Source organism: Agelaius phoeniceus, chromosome 3 (genome assembly GCF_051311805.1).
Source record: "Agelaius phoeniceus isolate bAgePho1 chromosome 3, bAgePho1.hap1, whole genome shotgun sequence".
Classification (NCBI taxonomy): Eukaryota; Metazoa; Chordata; class Aves; order Passeriformes; family Icteridae; genus Agelaius; species Agelaius phoeniceus.
In genome coordinates, this window is record NC_135267.1 from 27736150 (window position 1) to 27756279 (window position 20130).

The window sequence follows — 20130 nt, forward strand, 5'->3', positions numbered from 1 at the left end:
GACTTTCTTGCAGGCTCCCTGCTTCTCGTTGATGTCAGAAAGTTTTCATGTTGAGTTTTAGTGCCTTCAATAAATAATGCCTCTTGAGTAATTTTTTTCCTGCCCTTTTATGTGTAAGTGTAAACTCTGGCCTCATTCCTTAAGAACATTACTTCTGGTTTTTGAAGCACATTTTGATTTCCAGTAACCTTTTTCATTCTGCTTTTCTTTCCGGTACTTTCTGCAATTTTTCTGATTTGTCTTCATTTACATCTGTTCAAAACCACTGCTAGGATATTTTTAAATAGTGTTGGATTCTTTTTACTTTTTACTTGTGTGTTCCTTCATGCTTTCTCTAACTTGATTTCTCTTGCTTTATTATAATATTCTTAAACCAAAGACTTGTGTAGTGGAAGCCGTTGACTCTTCCCACTCTCACAGTGAAGCTGATGTTCTGGTAGCTAGCCATGAAAGTTTTTCTAGGCTCTTTGAGCATCCCATCAGCCCATCTTAATGTCTTAAAACAGACAGAATTACCTTAAACTTGTATTAGTTAAGGTTTGCTTGCATGCTGCATTCAGGAGCAAGATTCAGCAGCCTGGACCCTGGTGTCCAGCCAGCCCCCAGCTGCAGCTTCATGGGGCTGCCAGTCTCCTGCAAGTGGTGTGTGTCATTCAGTGGCCTTTTACAGAGGTGCTGGGGACCCTTAGGTACCTGCTGACCAACCCAAGAACTCTGGAGTAAAACAGAGGCACTGTGTACAAACCAGAAGTTGGTATAATTGGGAACCAGCCTATTTTTTGCTAGAGTAGCTGCCAGAGGAAGAATAATAAGCCAGGGTTGACTGACCAAAACTAGCAGGTCAGTTGGATGGATCAACTACAAACTTATTCTATATAAATGCAGTAGTGCAGAGGTGTCTGTTGATTCATCTCAGCCAGATTCTCCTTTAAATGAAGTGTTTAAGACCTTTTGCTGTACAATCTGTTGGTAGCACCCATTCATTCTGGTTGCTGCTTCTCTCTGCATTGTGCCATTGGAACATCTGAAAGTTGGAAAACTGCACCAGGTAAGTGTCTTTTAGACCATCAGGGAAAAGTCAAGCCTAATTGTGCCTGCCGTTCAGCCATATTTGAAAACCAAAAAGTATAGGAATGTGTTTCTCATGAAAACATGGGTTACTCATTAATTGTGTATATAGTGCACAGAACTCTAGGTGTTCTACTGCTAAATTAGCTGTATAAACTGTGAAATTTCATTTGCTCCTGCCCACAGGAGAGTTAATGACAGTAGCTCGATGGATGAGGGAATTCATCGCGCAGCATCCGGACTACAAGCAAGACAGTGTGATAACTGATGAGATGAATTACAGCCTTATGTGGAGGTGCAACCAAATTGCTCAAGGCCAGGCAGAGTGTCCTGAACTACTGGGGGTAGGATTTAATAAGAAACAAAGTGGAAATAAAACTGACTCTTTGTAATGAATGAATGAATGCTTCTTAAATAATAAAAAGATTAAGCCTTTTAGCAAAGCACTAGCAAAGATACTGTGAATCTGGTACAGTTTCATGGTGTGAAGACCAAAACAGGGATACTGCACTATAAAATGGGCCAATCTGCCTAAATATTCATTTAAGGCATCCTAAAATAGGCATATTCTTATTGTTAAGGTTTATACAATATACATGTAAATAGTAAAATATTTTTATGATTAACATCAATGTATTTTAATAACATTGTAACTAAGGTTATTGTGAATTAGCTTGTAACTTTTTTATGCTTAATATAGAAAGAAAAATTGTCATGAACAGCTTTGTAAATGTAATGGTACTTGTATATTATATGCATTCCAGTTACTGAATGTTTACTGTAATTTTTTTAACCTGGAATGTGCTAAGTAATTTACCTTATTGTGTAAGAAAAAAAATCCTTCTGGATCTACCTGAATCACAGATACTTCTTCCTTCCATTGGGTTTTGAAAGTATGTAAGAACAGACGAATATATGTGCATCCGAGCTGTTAATCTTACAGTAGTTTCTCAGTTCCCACAAGACCTTCATCCATTTGTAAACTGTAAAACTCAGAGGAGCAGATCTGTCTTTATTCAGATAATGCAAGTCAGCCTGCCTGCAGATGCAGTTATTTTCTTCCCCTCTGAAATAAGCTGCATGCTGTCTCAGTTCAGAAAATCTGCCTGATGATTTCACAAAAAAGTAGTAACAGGAGATGTGTGGAAAGGGAGGAGGAAATGGAACTGGACATACAGCCCTCCTCACAAAGGAACCTGAGGCACCTGCTCTGGACTTCAGCCTGCCTAACTGCTCTTCTCCCACACTGCTGCTGCTCCCATAGTCAACAATGACTGCAGCACAAAACCAAACTTCTGTCCATTCTTCCTGAAGGTTGAGTTTCTCATTTTGTCATTTTGTTAATTATAAATATTTTTGTCAGCACATTTATTTTCTCTAAGGTAATTTATGTAGGTGGCTGGGATTACCTACATAGCTGTAGTTATGGACAATTTAATCCCCTCTAGGAAACAGTTGAAAGAGAAATTTTGGAATGCACTAATCCTTTGAATTGGAAGCTGGTGCTGGGAGTGACTGTAATCTATTTCAATTCAGCCATTGCATCTGTAAATAAAGCAAACTTAAGGGGCCTTTTTGATTTAGCTTCTTAACTGATTTCTAAAAGTGAATTGCATTAGGGGTAGAAGATGCAAAGCTTATGGAAGCATATTAAAATCCCTAAGATCTAATGGTTTTTTTTAAAGAACTAATGGAGAAACTGCAGTGAGAGGTGCGCCAAGAAGCTTTTATGTACTGAATTACACTTCATTCTGTGTTCACAGGTGTGCTTTAGAGAATAAAAAGAATACTTTTTCTCTGCAGTGGTGAATTTGTTTTAATTAAGATGTAGGCATATGCTAATTTAGTTTCTGTAACAAGGAAATAAAAATAAAATTTGCAGTATGTGTTGGTCACTTGCATGACTTGAACCCACACTTTTAGATTCAAAAAAGGAGGCGTTGCATAGCTGGCAGGTACAGCTCACGCAGACTTACTTTGTTCACAGTGGGGCTGCTCAGGACTCAGACAAATGCTCTGACACTCCTACAGCGAAGAAGTCCTTGCTATTGTTAAAATTGTAGCATCTCTCTGATTGCACAGCATGAGCCACTATGCTTGGAAAACCCTTAAAAATAGTTGGAATGCTTTTCTGCTGGTACTGCTTCAATACATGTCCTTATTCCCTTTCAGTTGACATTGAAGCATTGAAGTGTCCTGTAAGATAGAGAACATTTTGTCACAATGCCTAAAAAGTTGTGGCTGGAAATTTCCCTCCTGATTTCTTGTGTGCATGTTTCCAGAAGGGATGGGTGAGATCAAACACAGAGCTGCTTCTGTTTTTTGAGACATGCATGTTTGCAGTCAGAGTTACCTTAAACTTGTAGAAGTTAAGGTTTGCTTGCATGTCTGAGCATTGTACACTCACTAGATGAGGAGTTCAGGTATGTGATCCACCCTGTTCTTTATAGTGTGCTGAAGGCTGTCAGCACAAACCAGAGTTGCTGCAGGGACAGGGGGCAAGCTTTGCCACTGTCTTTGAATACAACTTAGAGGTGGCTCTGTTCTATCTGTGCCCACTCTGAGGTAGAGAAGCAAACCCTAGTCCAAGCCTCAAGCCCTGGCTGGCCTTTTGCGGAGAGCATGAGAAACTTCTTTGGGCTATGCATACAGGACTTTTGGTTCTGCAGTCATGAAACACTACAGTGGAAATAATGACCTTTCCATCAGTCATGTGAGCAAAGGGAGGGGAAGAAGTCTCAGCGCTTGAGGTGAATTGTGATTGATTCCTTGCCCAAAGACTAACTGCATCAGTCATGGCACTTTCAGTGATCATTGTGTTGGTCTCAGTTCAGCCCCAGTAGCACCCTTCATGCCTTCCACTCCATTTTCAGCTAGGAGATTCCATTGTGATCTTCAGAGGTCTGGATGCTATGAAATCTGATTCCAGTTTTCTCTTGCATCAGACTATTTATGTTCAAGTGTCTGTTTCTGGGTTATTATAGCCATACTTTTATCAAGGCCTGCATCCTTAAAATGTCTCCTTTTGTGTGTGCACAGAGCTCTGCAAGCAGCTTGCCTTTCTCACAGTGGTGCAAGCCTGCTCCAGCCTGGGTTCCTCCCTCCACGGGGCCACAAGTCCTGCCAGGAGCCCATGCCATTGTGGACTTCCCACCGGATCACAGCCTCCTTTGGGCATCCGTTTTGCTGGGGGTTCTTCTAGGAGCTGCAGGTGGATCTCTGCATCACCACAGGCCTTCATGGGCTACAGGGAATCTCAGCTCTGTCACCTGGAGCACCACCTTGCCCTCCTCCTTCTCTGACCTTGGTGTCTGCAGAGTTGTTTCTCGCACATATTCTCACTCCCCTTCTCGGGATCTCTCTCTGGTCAGAGTGACCCAGAGAAAAGTTAGAGAGTCTCTTTTCCCAGCCCGGCGCTTGAAGGAGTCAGGGCTCTTCAGTTCTCGGTCACAAGGTTGTTTATTGTTCCTTATCTATAAAATATTTTCTCCTGTCCAGCTGAGGTCCACTCAGCAAGACAGTCAGAGGCATTCATCCTGCCCCCGGGGCAGTGTTATGTCTTTATACTAAAAACTACGAATACAATGTTTACAATTACTTTCCACTACCTATCACCTATGTTAGACAGTGAGCTTCTACTCTAAACCAATCTAAAAGTGCCAACATCACAGCAGAAGATGGAGGCCAAGAAGAAGAAGAAGGAGAAAGGCTGAACACACCCAGATTCCTCTATCTTGCCCTTTGAACCCCCATTCTAAAAACCCCAAAATCTACTTTTTTACCCCATGATAAATTCACTCTCATTCTACTTAAACTGTTGTGGCTTGCAGATCTTCATCTAAGGTTGGTAATGGGTCATAATCAAAACCACAGGCATCTTGGGCTCTGTGCCAGGGTCTCTGAGCCCCTTGGCAGGGGTCTTGGCTGCTCAGGACAGCCAGAGGGATGTCCTGGGTTTCAACATCCCCTCTTCCAGCTGAGTGCTGATATGCAGTTTTTTCCGTTTCTTAAAAATACTATTCCAGAAGCACCAGCACTGTTGATGATGGGCTCAGCCTGGGCCAGCAGCAGGTCCATCTTGGAGCCATCTGTCATTGACTCTGTTGCACATGGGGGAAGCTTCCAGCAGCTTCTCACAGAAGCCACCCCTATAGCCTACCCAATACCAAAAGAGGGCCATGCAAACCAAATACAGTGTTCCCTGGAATAAGATTCCTTTAGAAATGGGAATCTCCTGGTAAGGTTCTCCTAGACAGGTAAAGTCAGGAAGGCTTTGCACGCTACAACACTTTCTGCCCATTCCCTCTCAAGTATGAGGATTCACTCTGTACAGCAGTAAATGCAGGTTTCTGCAGCTTGTGTAGCAGCATTGTGTCTCCCTTTGAACAAAGCAATGTCTTTCCTGAAGAGAAGTGTAACTGTAAATGCTGGCTTTAGAATTGAACAACTGGGCAAGATACTATGGCTTATGTTAAGCAAGAAATGGCCGTAAACTCTTCTCTCAGTCTTCGAAAACGATGCTAATTTAGCCATTGAATTTAGTTATGTATCACAAATTTACTCCAAAGTTACACCCCTGTGACATGACACAAAGGGAAAACTAAAGTCATGCTGACAGTGAGAAAGTAAAAAGTAAATTTTCCTTCACTTCCTAGTGAAGGAAAGTTAAAATAATACCCAGAGCCACATTGTGCCCAAAAAAAGGTGTTGGTACATGATGGCTCATCATTGACTTCTAAGAGTTTGTGTTCTGGCCAGAAAAATGCTAGTTTATAAAATATTTAAGCAACAAAAATTGTTCCTATTCTGGAAAAAGTCCAAGCTTCTATTAAATGCAACTAGATCAAAAGTAAGCACATTTTTATCTGATGGTACAGGGTGATGGTACAGATTTTGATGAAAGATCTTAAGGAGTGCCTTACTGTCAGTGCCTTGACTACAGCCAGTCTGTGTGGCAGTGAGGAGTTGCTTGCTGTGTGTTGCTCTGGCAGGTCATATTCAGAAGAGGTGACTGGGGACAGGGAAGAGGAAAGAATGAAGGAGAGAAGCCTATTGCCATCCTGAGAGGTTCCATTTTTCTCTCTACTCTTTGATTTGTGCTGGGGAAGCATCTGTGCCAAGACGACCTTAAGTTCCCCAGCATTCTTCAGTTAGGTTTCTTCTTTCCCTTCAACCATTTTCTAGCTTGGACTATATTCCTTCCCGTCTGTTCCCATCTTGCATGCACAGGCAGAGCTGGACATCTAATCCTTGCCAGCTTACTCACCACATGGGCATTCTGAGGCCAAGAACTTGGAGTGTTTTTCTTGGCACCACAAGGGACTGGGACGTCTTGCCCAGAGACCGTCACACAGCTGCCTAATGAAAAACAGGAAAGCCTTCCAGCAAAAAAAATACCTCTGCTGAGGGGAAGCAAGACTTGGCATCACCCACATTTCCTACCTTTCATCCCACTCTGCAGCATTTCTGTGTGTTATTCATCCCACTGGCATCAGCTACAGGCATCTGATTCTAAAGAGCAGTAGGACAGAGGATGGCATGGGATGTTAGTGGAGGCAGGCCAAGCTGGCAGCCAGCTCTCCAGACCCCCCAGACTGTGGAGAGCAGGAGATGGGGCTGTTGTACTCTGTCTCAGACACAAACTGGACCACTGAGCACAAACCACCTCTGCCTGTAACTTCTCACCCTGGCGGGGTGAACCAGAGCAGTGCAATATAAACTCCGATGGGATCCCTGGGCTTTGGCAGCGTGACCATTGCCAGCAAAATGAAATAACCTTGGTACAGAGAGCAGAAACCAGGCAGAGTCCTCACTGGGGTGTGCTCAAGGCACGGGGATGAGGCTGAACAGAGCTCATTGCTAAGGCCAGAGCCAGCCCTAGGTGTCCTCCTAAGGTAAGAGGCACTGCAGTGAGCTGGGAGGAAAACAGCTGTTCTCGGCTGAATACAGAGGAAAAGGAGACCGAGCCACAGCGGAATTCCAGGTCCAAATCCTCTGTGGATTTATGCCCCAGGTGCTACTCACAGGTTAACCCATGCACTCTTCCCGGTGGGGTTGCACAGCAGAGCAGTGGTTATTCCTCTCCATCCCTGCTCCCTTTCCTCTGGGAAGGGGCAAATGACAGATGAAGCCAGTGGTGGGGCTGCCTGGGGACACCCCAGCAGGGAGCCCTCCAGGCAGATGTGCTTTCTAGATGCCCCATAAGCAGGGCAGACCTCTGTGTGTGTTTAAAGAGCAATCCAGACCAACGTGAACCTTTCCAAAATTTACCCACACAATTGCTGGGAGCAAAACTGCCATGGTCCAAATTAAAACATGCAACATTCCAGTGCTTCCGGACATGACACATCCTGAACAACCGTGTGAGGTGAAGAGGTGAATGCCCTTTTTAAATGCATTTTGCTCTTGCTCTTAAAATAATCATTTGTAGACAACAAACTTCACTCAGTCTTTAAAAAAAATCTGCCCAGGACTCTTTTGAGAATGGCATAAAACAACATATTTCAGATTTTTGTCTTTTTCCCTTTACTTCCAGTGCAGCCCAATTGGCACACATCCTACAGCTTCTTGTGGGGGAGGGATGCAGCCATTTTTAGAGTTGCATATGAAAAGCAGAGCTCCAGAAGGGAGTGCCCACATATCCCTGGAAATTCATTCTGGCTTTCTGCTTCCCACTCATCACAGCACATGTGGTGTCATCAGTATCTGGCCATTCCCACTCAGGCCACAGGGACTCAAAGAGGTGGCACAGTTAGCAAGGGAGAAGGCATCCCACTTAAGTCCCTCCAGCTGTGACTCATGGCATGTTTGGCCTTGCTTCTAATTGATAAAGTGTGATACTTGTTTGCCCTGAACCCCAGCACAGTGCTAGGACAAAACATTTCTCATCCTGCCTCAGAAAATCAAAATCCACAGAACAGAAAGGAAACTTAGAGGATTACAACTGTACAACAAGAGTATCCAGGGAAAATCCCAGCAGGCTGCTGTGTTTCTCACTGAGTGCCGTCTGTACTCATATGTTTGTAAAAAGCTCTGTGTTAGTTTTCAAGATATACCACAGCAAGCTGCTCTCTGGGAAGAGGAACACTTCCTCCAGGACCACACTGGCCAGAGGGGATCATGTGTTAGGCACACCAGTTGTCAGGACATCACCAAATGGTTAACTGTTTCCATCCAGCTCTGCTTTCCTCCTGAAAGAGGGGTTTATCTCCTTTTGTCCTTATGCAGCCAACAGAGTTTTGTAGTGTGTCAAAACTTTGGTGCCAAGCACACTTACTGTTACAATGCCATGCTACAGCACCTCACAGCTGGCATATGGCAACCAAAGGCACAGTGCGGGTCTAGAAGTGCCCACTGGATGATGTGAGGTGGTGAGTCTGATGCTCTAATTGTAATTAATGTGTAAAGCATTTTGATAAATTTTATCATCAAACTGCATTGTCTTTACAACTCTTCCTTGGCTGTGCCTAGAGTTTGAGAGAGATGACATAGTGACAGCCTTGCCCACGCATTTTCTATCTTTTTTCATCAACAAATCATTTTCATGCATTTCATCAACAAAGCATTTTCATCAACAAATGCAGAGTGTGTATAAACTTGGTTGTCTTAGCTACTTCCTTGTAAACAACTTTTACTGGTGGAGCCCACTGGCTCAAAATCAGCCAGATGGGAGATTTTCCAATACCTGTCATGAAAAAACACCTCTGGGTTGTGTCCTGGGACACTGCAGGTGGCATGTGCCTCCAAGAGGGCGTCATGGACACTTCAGAAATCACTGAACACTAGTGCTGTGTCTTCATGGCACACCTCCAGTTGGAGATCAGCAGCTATGACAGGCCCTACAACAGGAACTGGTGATTTAACAGCTACCTTCAAAAACTCTTTCAATGGGGCAGGAAGCACTGACATAACACCAAGTTCCCAGTTTTGAAACTTGCCTGATGTTTTCTGTGGAGATAGGAAAGGAAAAAAAATCTGAATCACAAGTACCCAGCATATCCCAGCTTCTCTGTCCGAGTGTTCCCAGGGGCTCTGCCTGCTCCAAGAAACAAACCTAGTCAAGAGAAACAGCAAAAGATGTTTTCCAGGGGAAAAGGCTAGCTTCATCATTACTTCCCTCTCTGCCAGCCTCACCTTCTCCTTCAGGACCACCCCCTTCCTGCCCCCTCCTCTCCCCAGATAGCACATCTCCCTGGTTGAGTCTCTTGTCTAACTGACTGCTTCTTTTGCTCCTAACTTCTGCCTCCTGATTTTAGCCTGCCTGCCTGCCCCTCTGCAGCTCCAGGTCAGCAGCCCCACACCCATGGGATGCAAAATGGGAGGCTGTGCCTGCTTCCACTACCCAGGTGGTGGAAGAGACACAAAAAACCTGGGAAGGCAGACATGGGCCTGAGCCACACAATAGTCCTCTTAAAATGCCTCATTACTTAACACCATGGAGGAAGACTGCAAGGCTTATGCAGCCTAGACTTGAGGACAGAGTGTACAAGATACAAGCTTGTGTCTGGCTTTTTTTGTCCATGGTTAACGAAAAAAAATAAGGAAGAAGGAAAAGAGGGAGGTGTTAAAGAGCTCCAGTTTGTCCAAGTTCAGTTTATCTGGCAGCTCCGATTTCAGTGTGGGCAGAAGAAGACAGGTCTGGTGTAGAGAGTGAGTTGTAAATTGTCTGCAAGGAGACAGGCAAAGGAAATTCTGCATTTATTCAGAGACAGGAGAATAGACAGGTGAAATGGAGACCAGCAGGACATACAGGGATGGTGTGAAGCTGAGAAGACTCCACCAAAGGGTTAACCCACCTAATAAAGTGAGGTGGTAGTCAGGAGGCAACCTAAGAGTGGGCATAACAGGAAAAAGTCAGAGAATATTTAAGATTTATATAGCAGGGGGAGTTTAGTAGTGTCTGTGAAACCTGATGGTCCAGGCAAGATAAATCTGGCATGTAATTTGGGATGGAAGACCTTTTCATGTTTTAGAATTTTATCTTAAAAAAAATTATTAAAAAAACTTCTCTAATTTTGAGCCTCTCCTTCCATAAAGTGATTGCCAAGGAATGCTTTAATATTCTTACCTCATTAGCTTTGGCACACAGCGAGGCAGGCAGGAACTGCTCTGTGTCTGGCTCCCATGGAACTAGTTTTGGACATGCAGCTGGCAGACCTTTGCTAGGCTAAGAAAGCCGAGCAATTCCTTTTCCCCAAGAAAAGCTGGGGGTATGTCCTCCTTCTTCTTCTTTCTGTGTGGCAGATAGAAACCAAAAAAGAGTGAAGCATCACTGAGGTAAAACAGTCAAAATGTCAGGACTTAGTGCTGAAGAGAGGGTGAGGCTGGAAAGCAGCTGGGTCCAACATGACAAATGCTCACTATGCTGATGGCTGTCAGCCATGGGACAGCAGGTGAAGCTTTTGGCAAGTGGCACATTGCCACTGATCCTAACGTGAACTTAGGCTTTTGCAGACTTACAGCAATGTTTTGTGTAGATCAGGAGTGATAAAAGTCCATTTATGGTGACATTTTTTCCAAGATGGGTTGAGGCATCAGACCCTTGCTCATTTATTGTCCTCTACAAGGGTCTGACCTCCAGACTCCTCCCACTTTTGACCTCCCAAGTTTCCCGGACATCTCAGCACACACCTCTCCAAAGAGAGGGGACCACCGAGAGACCTGTGTAGGTCCAGTCACTGACCAAACCAGCGATGCTCAAGTCCCATTCCAGACTGACGGACTCAGTCTGGAATGAAAGCAACAGGCTTTCCACCAAGTACACTTTCTGTTTTTCCATAAGGGCTTAGCTTCAAGACCCTTGTGGTTAGGGCATTCTCAAAAAGTGGACGTTATATGGTGGTGCTTCTTGGGCATGAGTCACTTTCTCAGGCAATGTTCCAGAATGTCTGGCTTCTGGCCAGTCCTAAGCTCTTCTAGGATTCCTGGGAAATGGGGTTTTCCCATTAGAGCTTGTTGTGTAATCAATGCTACCCACTTACTCCATGTAGCACTGGTTGTGAGGTGTTGAGGGGATGTTTCCATTAAACATCCAGTGTAGGATGGCAATCATGGTGCCAAGAGGTGACAAGCTTCTGCCCCAACAACTTCTGAGGCAGCTCAAACCCCTCTATAGGCCACTAACGTTGCTCTTTCAGCTGGAGTATAGCGGGCCTCTGATCCTCCATAACTCCAGCTCCAAATCCCTAACTGTTGGCCTCGGGTTTCTCCTGAGGTCCTTTGCCACAGGCTCCAGGTGAAGCCCCTTAGTGGAGGGAAGGAATGTTACAGGGACAGTGCTGCTCAGCAGTAGCCAAAACACCGCTGTGTTATCAACACCCTCCCAGCTACCGACGCCCAGCACAGCACAGTGAGGGACAAGGGAACTCTGTCTCAGTCAGACCCAACAGAGATATGCTGCTGCCTCTGAGGGTTTGCATACACACAATCTCCACTCAGAGTACCTAAACCAATTCCTTAACATAGCTTTTAAAGAGTCTCTGGTGGAGTGAGAGGAAAGGATGGAAATTCTCCAGCCTTTTTATTGGACTTTGCTACCACAGAGAACAAAAGAGTGCATATTTGTAAACCTCTGTGTAATACACATTGTGTGGTGTGAGTGTTCTTCCTGCCTAATCTCAAAACACATAAAACAGAGCAAGAGATGGCCAAGGCCAAAGGGAATTTTCAGAAAAATAGAAGGTCTATCATAATGATGCAGACAAAATAATTTAGAAATTTTTCTCCTGAAAATAGGTGTCTGGGGGATAAACATGATTGAATCACTTAAGTAAATTGTGGAACTGATCACCTCAAGAGGTGAAAATATGGAAGGGTTTTCCAAGTGATCAGCAAAATGAATGGAAAGATGTGGCTAGTACTTAGATAATGGCATCATCATCATCATTGTCATTGCTATTTTTGTTATTATCTGGCTTAATATTCAGTATTATGGTTACCATTGCCAAGAAAATCCAAACTCATGGGATGTTGGAATGGGGTAAATAAGTCAGGGAAAGATCATTTTGTACCAGCTGCTCCTTGTGTTCTTTCCTGAAGCATCCACATCTGCCAGGGAGAGAACATTGGCTTTCTGGTCTGATTCAATTATGTTCTTACAAAATTCAATGTTAATTGAGAAGCAGGCATAGTAGAAAAGACAGACTTCAGCCTATCAGGCAGGCATTGGAAGCTGGATGGAATTCAAGCAGTCACTAGTAGAGTAGGGTGGAGAAGAGAATCGGCAACTGAGAAGAGGTCCCCTAGCAGGTAAACTCCCAGTCACCAGCATGCACATTCCCTACTCCAGTGGGAGCCTTGTCATGCCTGGGGGCTCCTCCTTGGCGATGGCTGAGCTCAGTTAGTGGCTGAGCATGCAACTGAATTAAAGTCTCCAGCTTTCTGGGTGGGCCCTCCAAACGCAGGAGCATTGCACAGGAGACAGCCAGACCAGCTGCAGCCCTGTTACTGTGTTCCTTGGCAGCAGGGTGGAGCCTGCCCAGCCCTCTCAGCAGTCACACAGAACAGGCAGGTGCCTCTCCTCAGGTGACTGAGGCCTCTCACAGGGCTACCAGCCCTGTCTAGCAGGTACCTTGACTATGCAGAATGTAAAGAAAGCCCTGCTGTTCCCCACTGACTTTGCCAAGCAGCAGCATTTTCAGCTGTTCTGCTCCATGCTCCTGTTCTGGGTGAACAGGAGTGATTCACATCATCTCCCTAACTACTCAAGTAATGTATTAATCTACCTCTAGTTGCTCTTGCTCATGCCCTGACTACTTTCCCAATGATGTTTTATAACCTGAATAATGGGTACAGGCCACATCTTGGGCAACACTGTTCTAACAGCCTGTTAATATTAACTGGACACTTTGATGGCATTACTTGTTACTTGGAATCATGGAATGGATACCCAGCCCTACCCATTAGGCAGAAAATATTTGGGGCTCAGACACAGTCTAAGGAAAGCATAAACGACCTGTCTGGTCAAATATTTGTACAAAAATATATGGTTAGTTTATTCCCTGCATTGTGCTAGCTCATGGTACTGCATGGTGCACTCTGCAGGCACAGCCCACGAGTCACCCAGGCAGGATGCAGCCACACTGTTCACAGGCAGGTAGAATTTAGCTCTATGATGTTGTGGTCTAACCCCAAGCCAGCAGCCAAGCCCCACACAGCCACTTGCTCACTCCCCCACCAGTGGGATCAGGGAGAGAATCAGAAAACTAGAAGCTAGAAAATCTGTGGGTTGAGATAAAGACAGTTTAATGGAAAAAGCAAAAGCCACACATGCAAGCAAAACAAAACAAAACAAGGAATTAATTCACTGGTACCCATGGCAGGTGCTCAGCCATCTTCAGGAGAGCCCCATTACATGTGACAGTGACTTGGGAAAACAGATGCCATCACTCCAAATGCCCCCCCATCCTTTTTCTTCCCCCCACTTTATATACTGAGCATGATGCCACATGGTCTGGAATACCCCTTTGGTCAGTTTGGGTCAGCTGTGCCTCCTTCCAGCTTCCCATGCACTCCAGCCTCCTCACCAGCGTGGCAGTGCAAACAGCAGGAAAGGCCTTGGCTCTGTGTAAGCCCTGCTCGGCAACAACAAAAACATCTCTGTATTATCAAACCTGTGTTTAGCACAAATCCAAAGCACAGCCCATACCAGCTACAGTAAAGAAAATTATCCTAGCCAAAGTCAGCACATGGACACAAGTAAAGCTGGCAGGTAAATCAGCCCCCCTGACTATTTCATTTACTAATACAGATGTAGCTTATGTGCCTCCCACCAACTTTGATCGGCAAAACCAGGTTATATCTATAAATTTCACATAATGACACCTTAAATTTCATGTACCCAAATACTTTCTTTGTTTTGTCACCTGACTCTCTATAGACCTAGAGGAATGTTATGCCTTTGGGGTTACATCCAGCACTACTTGATGACATATCATGTACTATACAGGACCAAAGGAGCCCTTCACAGATGAGGAAGCTGGTCAAGCACCACAGCTCCAGGCAATAGCAAATCCTCGGAAATTTATGATTCAACCTTGTGTAAATCAAGCAGCATTTGAGTCTCATATAGCAAATGGTTTTTTATATACACTGTCTTCACATCCAACTTTTTCTAAAACATCTAAAAGCTACATCCTCACATTGTGTCTGAAATAGGAAAGAGAGGTTCTCATGCATGGAGGGGGTCTAATATCACTGCCTGTTACCTGTAATATGGGCAGGATCCTTTCCTGATAAAGGAAAGTGCAGTTCAAGTGCATAGCAATTTGGAAATTAGGGAACAGAAGCACATAACAGTTGAGGTTGGAAGGGACCTCTAGAGATCATTTAGTCTACTCCCTACCACCCTTTTTAAGGCTGGGTCAGCTAGAACACTTCACTCAACACCATGTCCTCATGACTTTTGAATATCTCCACAGAGATTCTTCTGGAGAATCCACAGCCTCTCTTGGGAACCTGTGCCAGTGTTTGGCCAGCCTCACAATAAAAAAGTGTTTTCTTATTTCAGATAGAATTTCCTGTGCTTGAGTATGTGCCCATTGCCTCTCATCCTGTTGATATCTGAGAAGAGGCTCTGCTTTATATTGTCCCATCAGGTATTTATATCCAATAAAAAGATTCCCCCTGAGCTTTCTCTTCTCCAGTCCAAACATTCCCAGCTTTCTCTGCCTTTCCTCATGTGACAGTTGCTCCTGTCCCTTAACCAACTCCCAGATACTTCATAGGACCCAATCCATTGATGTCATACCTTTCTTGTCCAGGAGAGCCCAGCACTGGAACAGCATGCAGGGGCTGAGCAGAGGGCACGTGTCACTTCCCTCAACATGCTGGCAATGCTTTGCCTAATGCAGCCCAGGGTACTATTAGCCTTTTTTGCCATGAGGGAGAATTGCTGGCTCGTGGTCAGCTTGTGCACCAGGATACTCAGGGCCTTTTTATCCCATGTTATTTTCCAGCTGGTTGGCCCCTAGTCTGTACAGGAGCATGGAGCTATTCCTCCCCAGGTGTAGGACTTTGTATTTTTCTTTACTGAGCTCAATGAGATTTCTCTCTGCCCCTTTCCCCAGGCCGTCCAAGTCCCTCTGAATGGAATCAGCTACTCATCACAATTTTGAACCATCAACAAATTTGCTGAGCTTGTCCCATCTCCCATCACCAAAGTTATTAATGAAGATGTTAAGTAATAGCAGTCTCAGTATCCACCTTAGGGTACACTCCTAGTAACAGGCCTCCAGATGGACTTTGTGGCACTGATCACAACCCTTTAAGCCTGTCAAGCCACAGCTGTCAGTCCACCTCACTGTCCACTTATCATGCACACACTTCTCTGCTTGTCTATGAGGATGTTGCAGGTGACTGTTTTGAAATCCTGGCTAATGCCAAGAAAGAGAACATCCACTCATCCACCAAGCCACTCTTCTCATCGTAGAAGGTCATGAGTTTGGATAAGCACAATTTCCCTTTCACAAATCTGTGCTGACTATTCCTAATAATTTTGATCAAACAAGGCTTCTTCCACTTGACTGAAGAAGACCTCAGCTATTACTTTTTTCCAATCCAGTAATCTGTACAAGGCACACACAACTACATAACCCAAGTTGGTGTGTTCACTAGTACAAAATGAATAACCATTCAGCTTCAGGCAGGTTTTTAATGTAGCCCAATGGACAATGATTGAGTTGTGGCAGAGACACGCACAAACACAGAGAGGAAAAGATCAGAAAATACATCATGGTTGGTCCAGAGTGTGATGCTGCTATTTGAGATTAAGCAGCCAGAACACTGCTGTGTGTGATGGAGCATCATAGGTCTGCTGTGAATATCTCAGACTAAAAGAGTGTAACACTAAAAGCAGAAAGGGATCTTCCCCAAGTAGAAGTTTTTTGGGGCTCTAAATACTGCATCAGGAAGTTTGGACAGGATGTAAGGAGCATGTCCTGGTGTTCTGAAAGCAGACACCACCAGGAAGGATATCTCTCCTTCCTGATTCCCTGCTACTCCCCAATCCACTCTTATGTTTTGGGGCATACCCAGGATCCATGGAAAAACACAGCACCAAAGGAGTTCTAATAGGTGTTATGCTTCCTCAAATTTGTACCATAAAGCCTGATTGTATCCATGAATGTTTTATGAGGTCATTACCTGTGTCAGGTAACAGATGACACAGGAAGTCACATCAAGAACTTGGTTTTAGCTGACAGAGCATGTGCAATCTCCTCATGTCTCCAATGTCCTCATATCCTTACCTCTGCTGATGCTTGCCTTCATCTTCTAGCTTGGTGCCCTTTTCATAGGAGAAACTTTCCTGATCTTCTAAGCACAAATTCAAACACCCTCATTCTTCACAGATTTCCAGTGCAAGACCAATATTCCATATTTCCAATGCTACTGACCTCATATTTCACTCCTCCTCATACCCATACAGCATTTGTTTAAGAGATATCACACCTCAGAGCAGTGTTACTTATGAAAACTATGCATAGCCATGCAAATCTGGCAGAAGGGTATGTCCAGAGCATTTAAAATCAACACGAGGTATGCTGCTAGATGTGGGTTCCCTCCCCTGTGTTGCTGTGGATGCAGAGTTACAGCACTGAGGTTCCCTTGGCACTGCACGGACAGTAAGTGACAGCAGAGAGCCATCCAGCAGGAGGGTTTTGCAATTGGAATGGGTAAACAGATTATCTTTCATTTTTCTTGTCTGTTTATCCACTCACTGGTGATGTTGTATAGCCCACATCTGCACTCAGGGCTTGTTTAAATGTATGAAGGCAATACCATTAGAGTCCTTTGCAAATATGTTGAACATATTTTGGGTAAAGTTTTGTTCAACATTTTTAAAAGAGGAAGACAGATCAAGAGTACAGCATGCCTCTGTCTTGTCCTGTCCACTACAGCAGTTATTAGTATCCAATGGGTAGAGAGAGAAAGCTGTTTCTGAGGAGCATTTACCCCTTTTGAATGTTGCATTTGAATTGTGCAATTACAAGAACAAGGAAAGCAACAGAAAAATCACAAAAAAGGTGATTTTGATAAGAGGTTCATCCTTTACAAAATCTAGAAGAGATAGTCGGTGACTGCTGAATTTAGGCCTTGTTCTTAATAGTCTGTTTTGCAGAAGTGTAAAAAATGGCATAAAATTTCAAATTACTTCAAGAGAGGAAAGTGGTTATTGCTCTGCTGACACGTGCACTTACACACATCTTTCTGGCAAGATAAAATAGCCTGCAGTGTATCCACATTTTAAAGCCTCTTCCTACTACCAAAGGACACAAAAGTGTTGCAAAGTGCTTTAAGTGGTTTCTCTTAAATTATTCTCAACTTCTGGTAGTTAGGATTACCACACAATTTAAGATTTTAGGTAAAAACTATTATTTTGTCCTGTTTTCATAGCAAAACCAAAATCTCCTCTTGCTGCAAGCTAAATTTCGTCTGGTCCTGGAAGAAAGAATAAGAAATCAAGAACAGGATTGTGCAGACATTAGAGCTCATTCCTGTGCTTTCAGTAAGGCCCTCTGTGGATGACAAAAATACATTTGTACCTATCATCATATGTTTGGCTTCTTCAGTTGCTGCCTGGAAATAAATATTGCACTAGCATATCTGGTAGTACTGCAAAAAAATCACAAGAGCAGCTCAGGAATATTTCAAAGTTAATAATACCTTGAGCTTGTCTAACAGGCTTACTCAGTGACCTCGAAGCAAGCACTGAACTCTACAGCTGGGAGGGAAAAGAGGGAAACATGGCTTTCAGGAGGAGTTCAAGTGTGCCCCAGCCATGGCTGGCTGTTTGCCACAGCTGGGGAATAGTTCACTGACAAAGATGGGAAGCGCCAATGCCATTTTCCCCAGCAAAGCATTAAAACTGTTTCCCCCTGCTACCAATGCCACTGCTTTTGACCATGCATTGAAAACAAAGGGCATCTGTTCTTATGGATTTAAAAACATATTTTGGTTTATATATAGAAAGAATAAATTGTGTAGTTTTTCTTCATTGTCAGACATAACTCTCTTTGGGCTTATGGCCATGCATGTTCAAACTCTAATTGTTTTCCCTTGTGTTTCCCAAGTGTTATTTTTACAAAGCAGTTGTTCCTCTCTAACTGGATAGCAGTAGAAGTAATTCAGCTTCCACGTGTTGAGAAACAAAGGAACAATGAAACATTCAGCCAAGCTTGACTCAACAGATTACTCTATTTTTTTTTTTAATACTTTCAAGGCAATTTGAAAGGAAAACTGCCCAAGAGCTCAGAGGATTTGGGAGGAGGTACTCTTAGCAGCAACTTTGACTCTCCCGGGAGATTAGGGGCCATATCCTCCCCTCACTTAAGCTCCTGGGAATTGTGCAACTGCCCAAACAGAGCTGGGAGAATAATTTGATGTTTTCTTCAGTGGTGCGCTGACGGTAAATTACTGTGATTAAAGATTTATGTTTGTCAGTTGAAGCTCAGTAATTTGGTATATATATGACAGCAGCTCCAAATTTCTCAGCAGAATAAGCAAAATTCAAGCATGAAGAGACTCTGCTTATGGTTCTGGGGAGAGGTGAAAGAGAAAAGTGGGATCAGAGCCACCAGGTGCCAGGATTTTGGGAGTAAGTGCAGCCAAGGTAGGCAGCTCACAGTTCCCCTGTCTTGCTGCCACAGGCAGCTGCCCAGCCTTGCTTGTAACATTGATGAGTTCTGCTCTGCCTTTCTCAGCCTGGGGCAGTTGTGAAAGAAGACTTGTTATTTCCATCCCTGCAGCCAACAGGTTTTACATGATCATCCTGTGGGCTGACAGCAAACAGGCAGTGGAGGCCAGCTGTCACCTGGGAAGCAGACAGGGCACTTCTGTTCAATTGCCTGGACGTACACTTTCTTAGATAGTAGATGGCACTTATATGCAGGGTCTCTCCTGTCTGGAAGCACACAGCTGTTAATAAGGCTAGGGCCATATTTTAGACCTTGAAAGTAATTTCCAGTTGTGTGATCTGAAACCCAGCAAAATTATTAAGCACCTTGCTCTAAGACATGAAAAAGTGGCAGAGATAGAGAGAGAAGGGCATCACCTCCATGCCTTCAGTCAGGAGATGCAGTAAGGACATGGTGTAGACACATCTCCCTAGCACTCCTAGGACATGCAGAAAAATTCCAAACCTAGCTCAAACTGTTGAAGATAATTTCAACAGGCAGAAGGCAGTCATGTGGGCTGGAAAACAGCCAGATGATGATTAGCACTGTACAGAAAAAGGCACCAGGAATCAGTAATGATGAGGGCTATCTGATGAGGTGCTGCTGGCCTGGGAGCACAGGGTGCTGTGTTTCCCACTGTGCTGAGCAGTTCTCCTGCCTTTGCCCTTTGCACAACTGACCTCAGCTGGAGAGCTGAGCAGAAGTGCTGCCAGCCCCTGGCATCCTTCCCTTCTGGTATTCTGCCTTTCTTTAGCAGGAGGAAGGTTCAGGTACTTGGCAAAGCCAGGAAGATGGTTTACCTTCAGCTGGCTGGACTGCTGGTGCTAGCAAATATATCCAAGAAAGTGAAGTTTACAGCTTCTGTTGCTCTTTTAAAATAAGATACGGTTCTGGGTTTTGCCACTGGTATTTCAAAATATAGAATGTTACAATAGATTTTATATGAATGGATTTATTCTTTATGGTTCTACAGTTTATTTAGGCTGTTCAAATTGCCATCTTTTTTCCAGGCAGTATTTCCTCATTACCATCTCTTCAGACTTCACATGATTTCTCTCTGCTCCTCAGCTCTGCCCTTAGGATAACTTCCTTTTGTTTTCTCACCAGTGTTCTACTAGCTTTCAGTTTTACCTTATGACCTTCTCTTTTGATTCCTTTTTCTCAGCTAACTAAACTGAATAACCAACACCATAAATATTTGTGACTATGGTGATGCTATATCATGTAAAAAGGAGCGAGGTACAGGAAGGAAGTTTATATTTTTAGAAGAAACTGAGGATGTTCTGAAAGTACCTGAAGACAGATGCCAGCAATGCTGGTATTGAAAAAAAAATAGCATATGCAATGGGTGAATGTTTTTCTGATCTGAATTTATCTGAGGGATGAAACA

The 20130-nt window shown here is 44.0% G+C and overlaps 1 protein-coding gene across 5 annotated transcripts in view; it reads left to right on the plus strand.

Moving 5' to 3' along the window:
- Positions 1-2952, plus strand: part of GCLC (glutamate-cysteine ligase catalytic subunit) — a 37692-nt gene extending 34740 nt beyond the window's left edge. For all 5 annotated transcript variants that reach the window (XM_077174960.1, XM_077174959.1, XM_054630534.2 and 2 more), the window contains one exon: positions 1255-2952. In XM_077174960.1, the coding sequence (XP_077031075.1) occupies positions 1255-1460 (206 nt within the window). In that variant the 3' untranslated portion in view covers positions 1461-2952. The remainder of the gene's footprint in view (positions 1-1254) is intronic.
- Positions 2953-20130: the final 17178 nt, after the last annotated feature.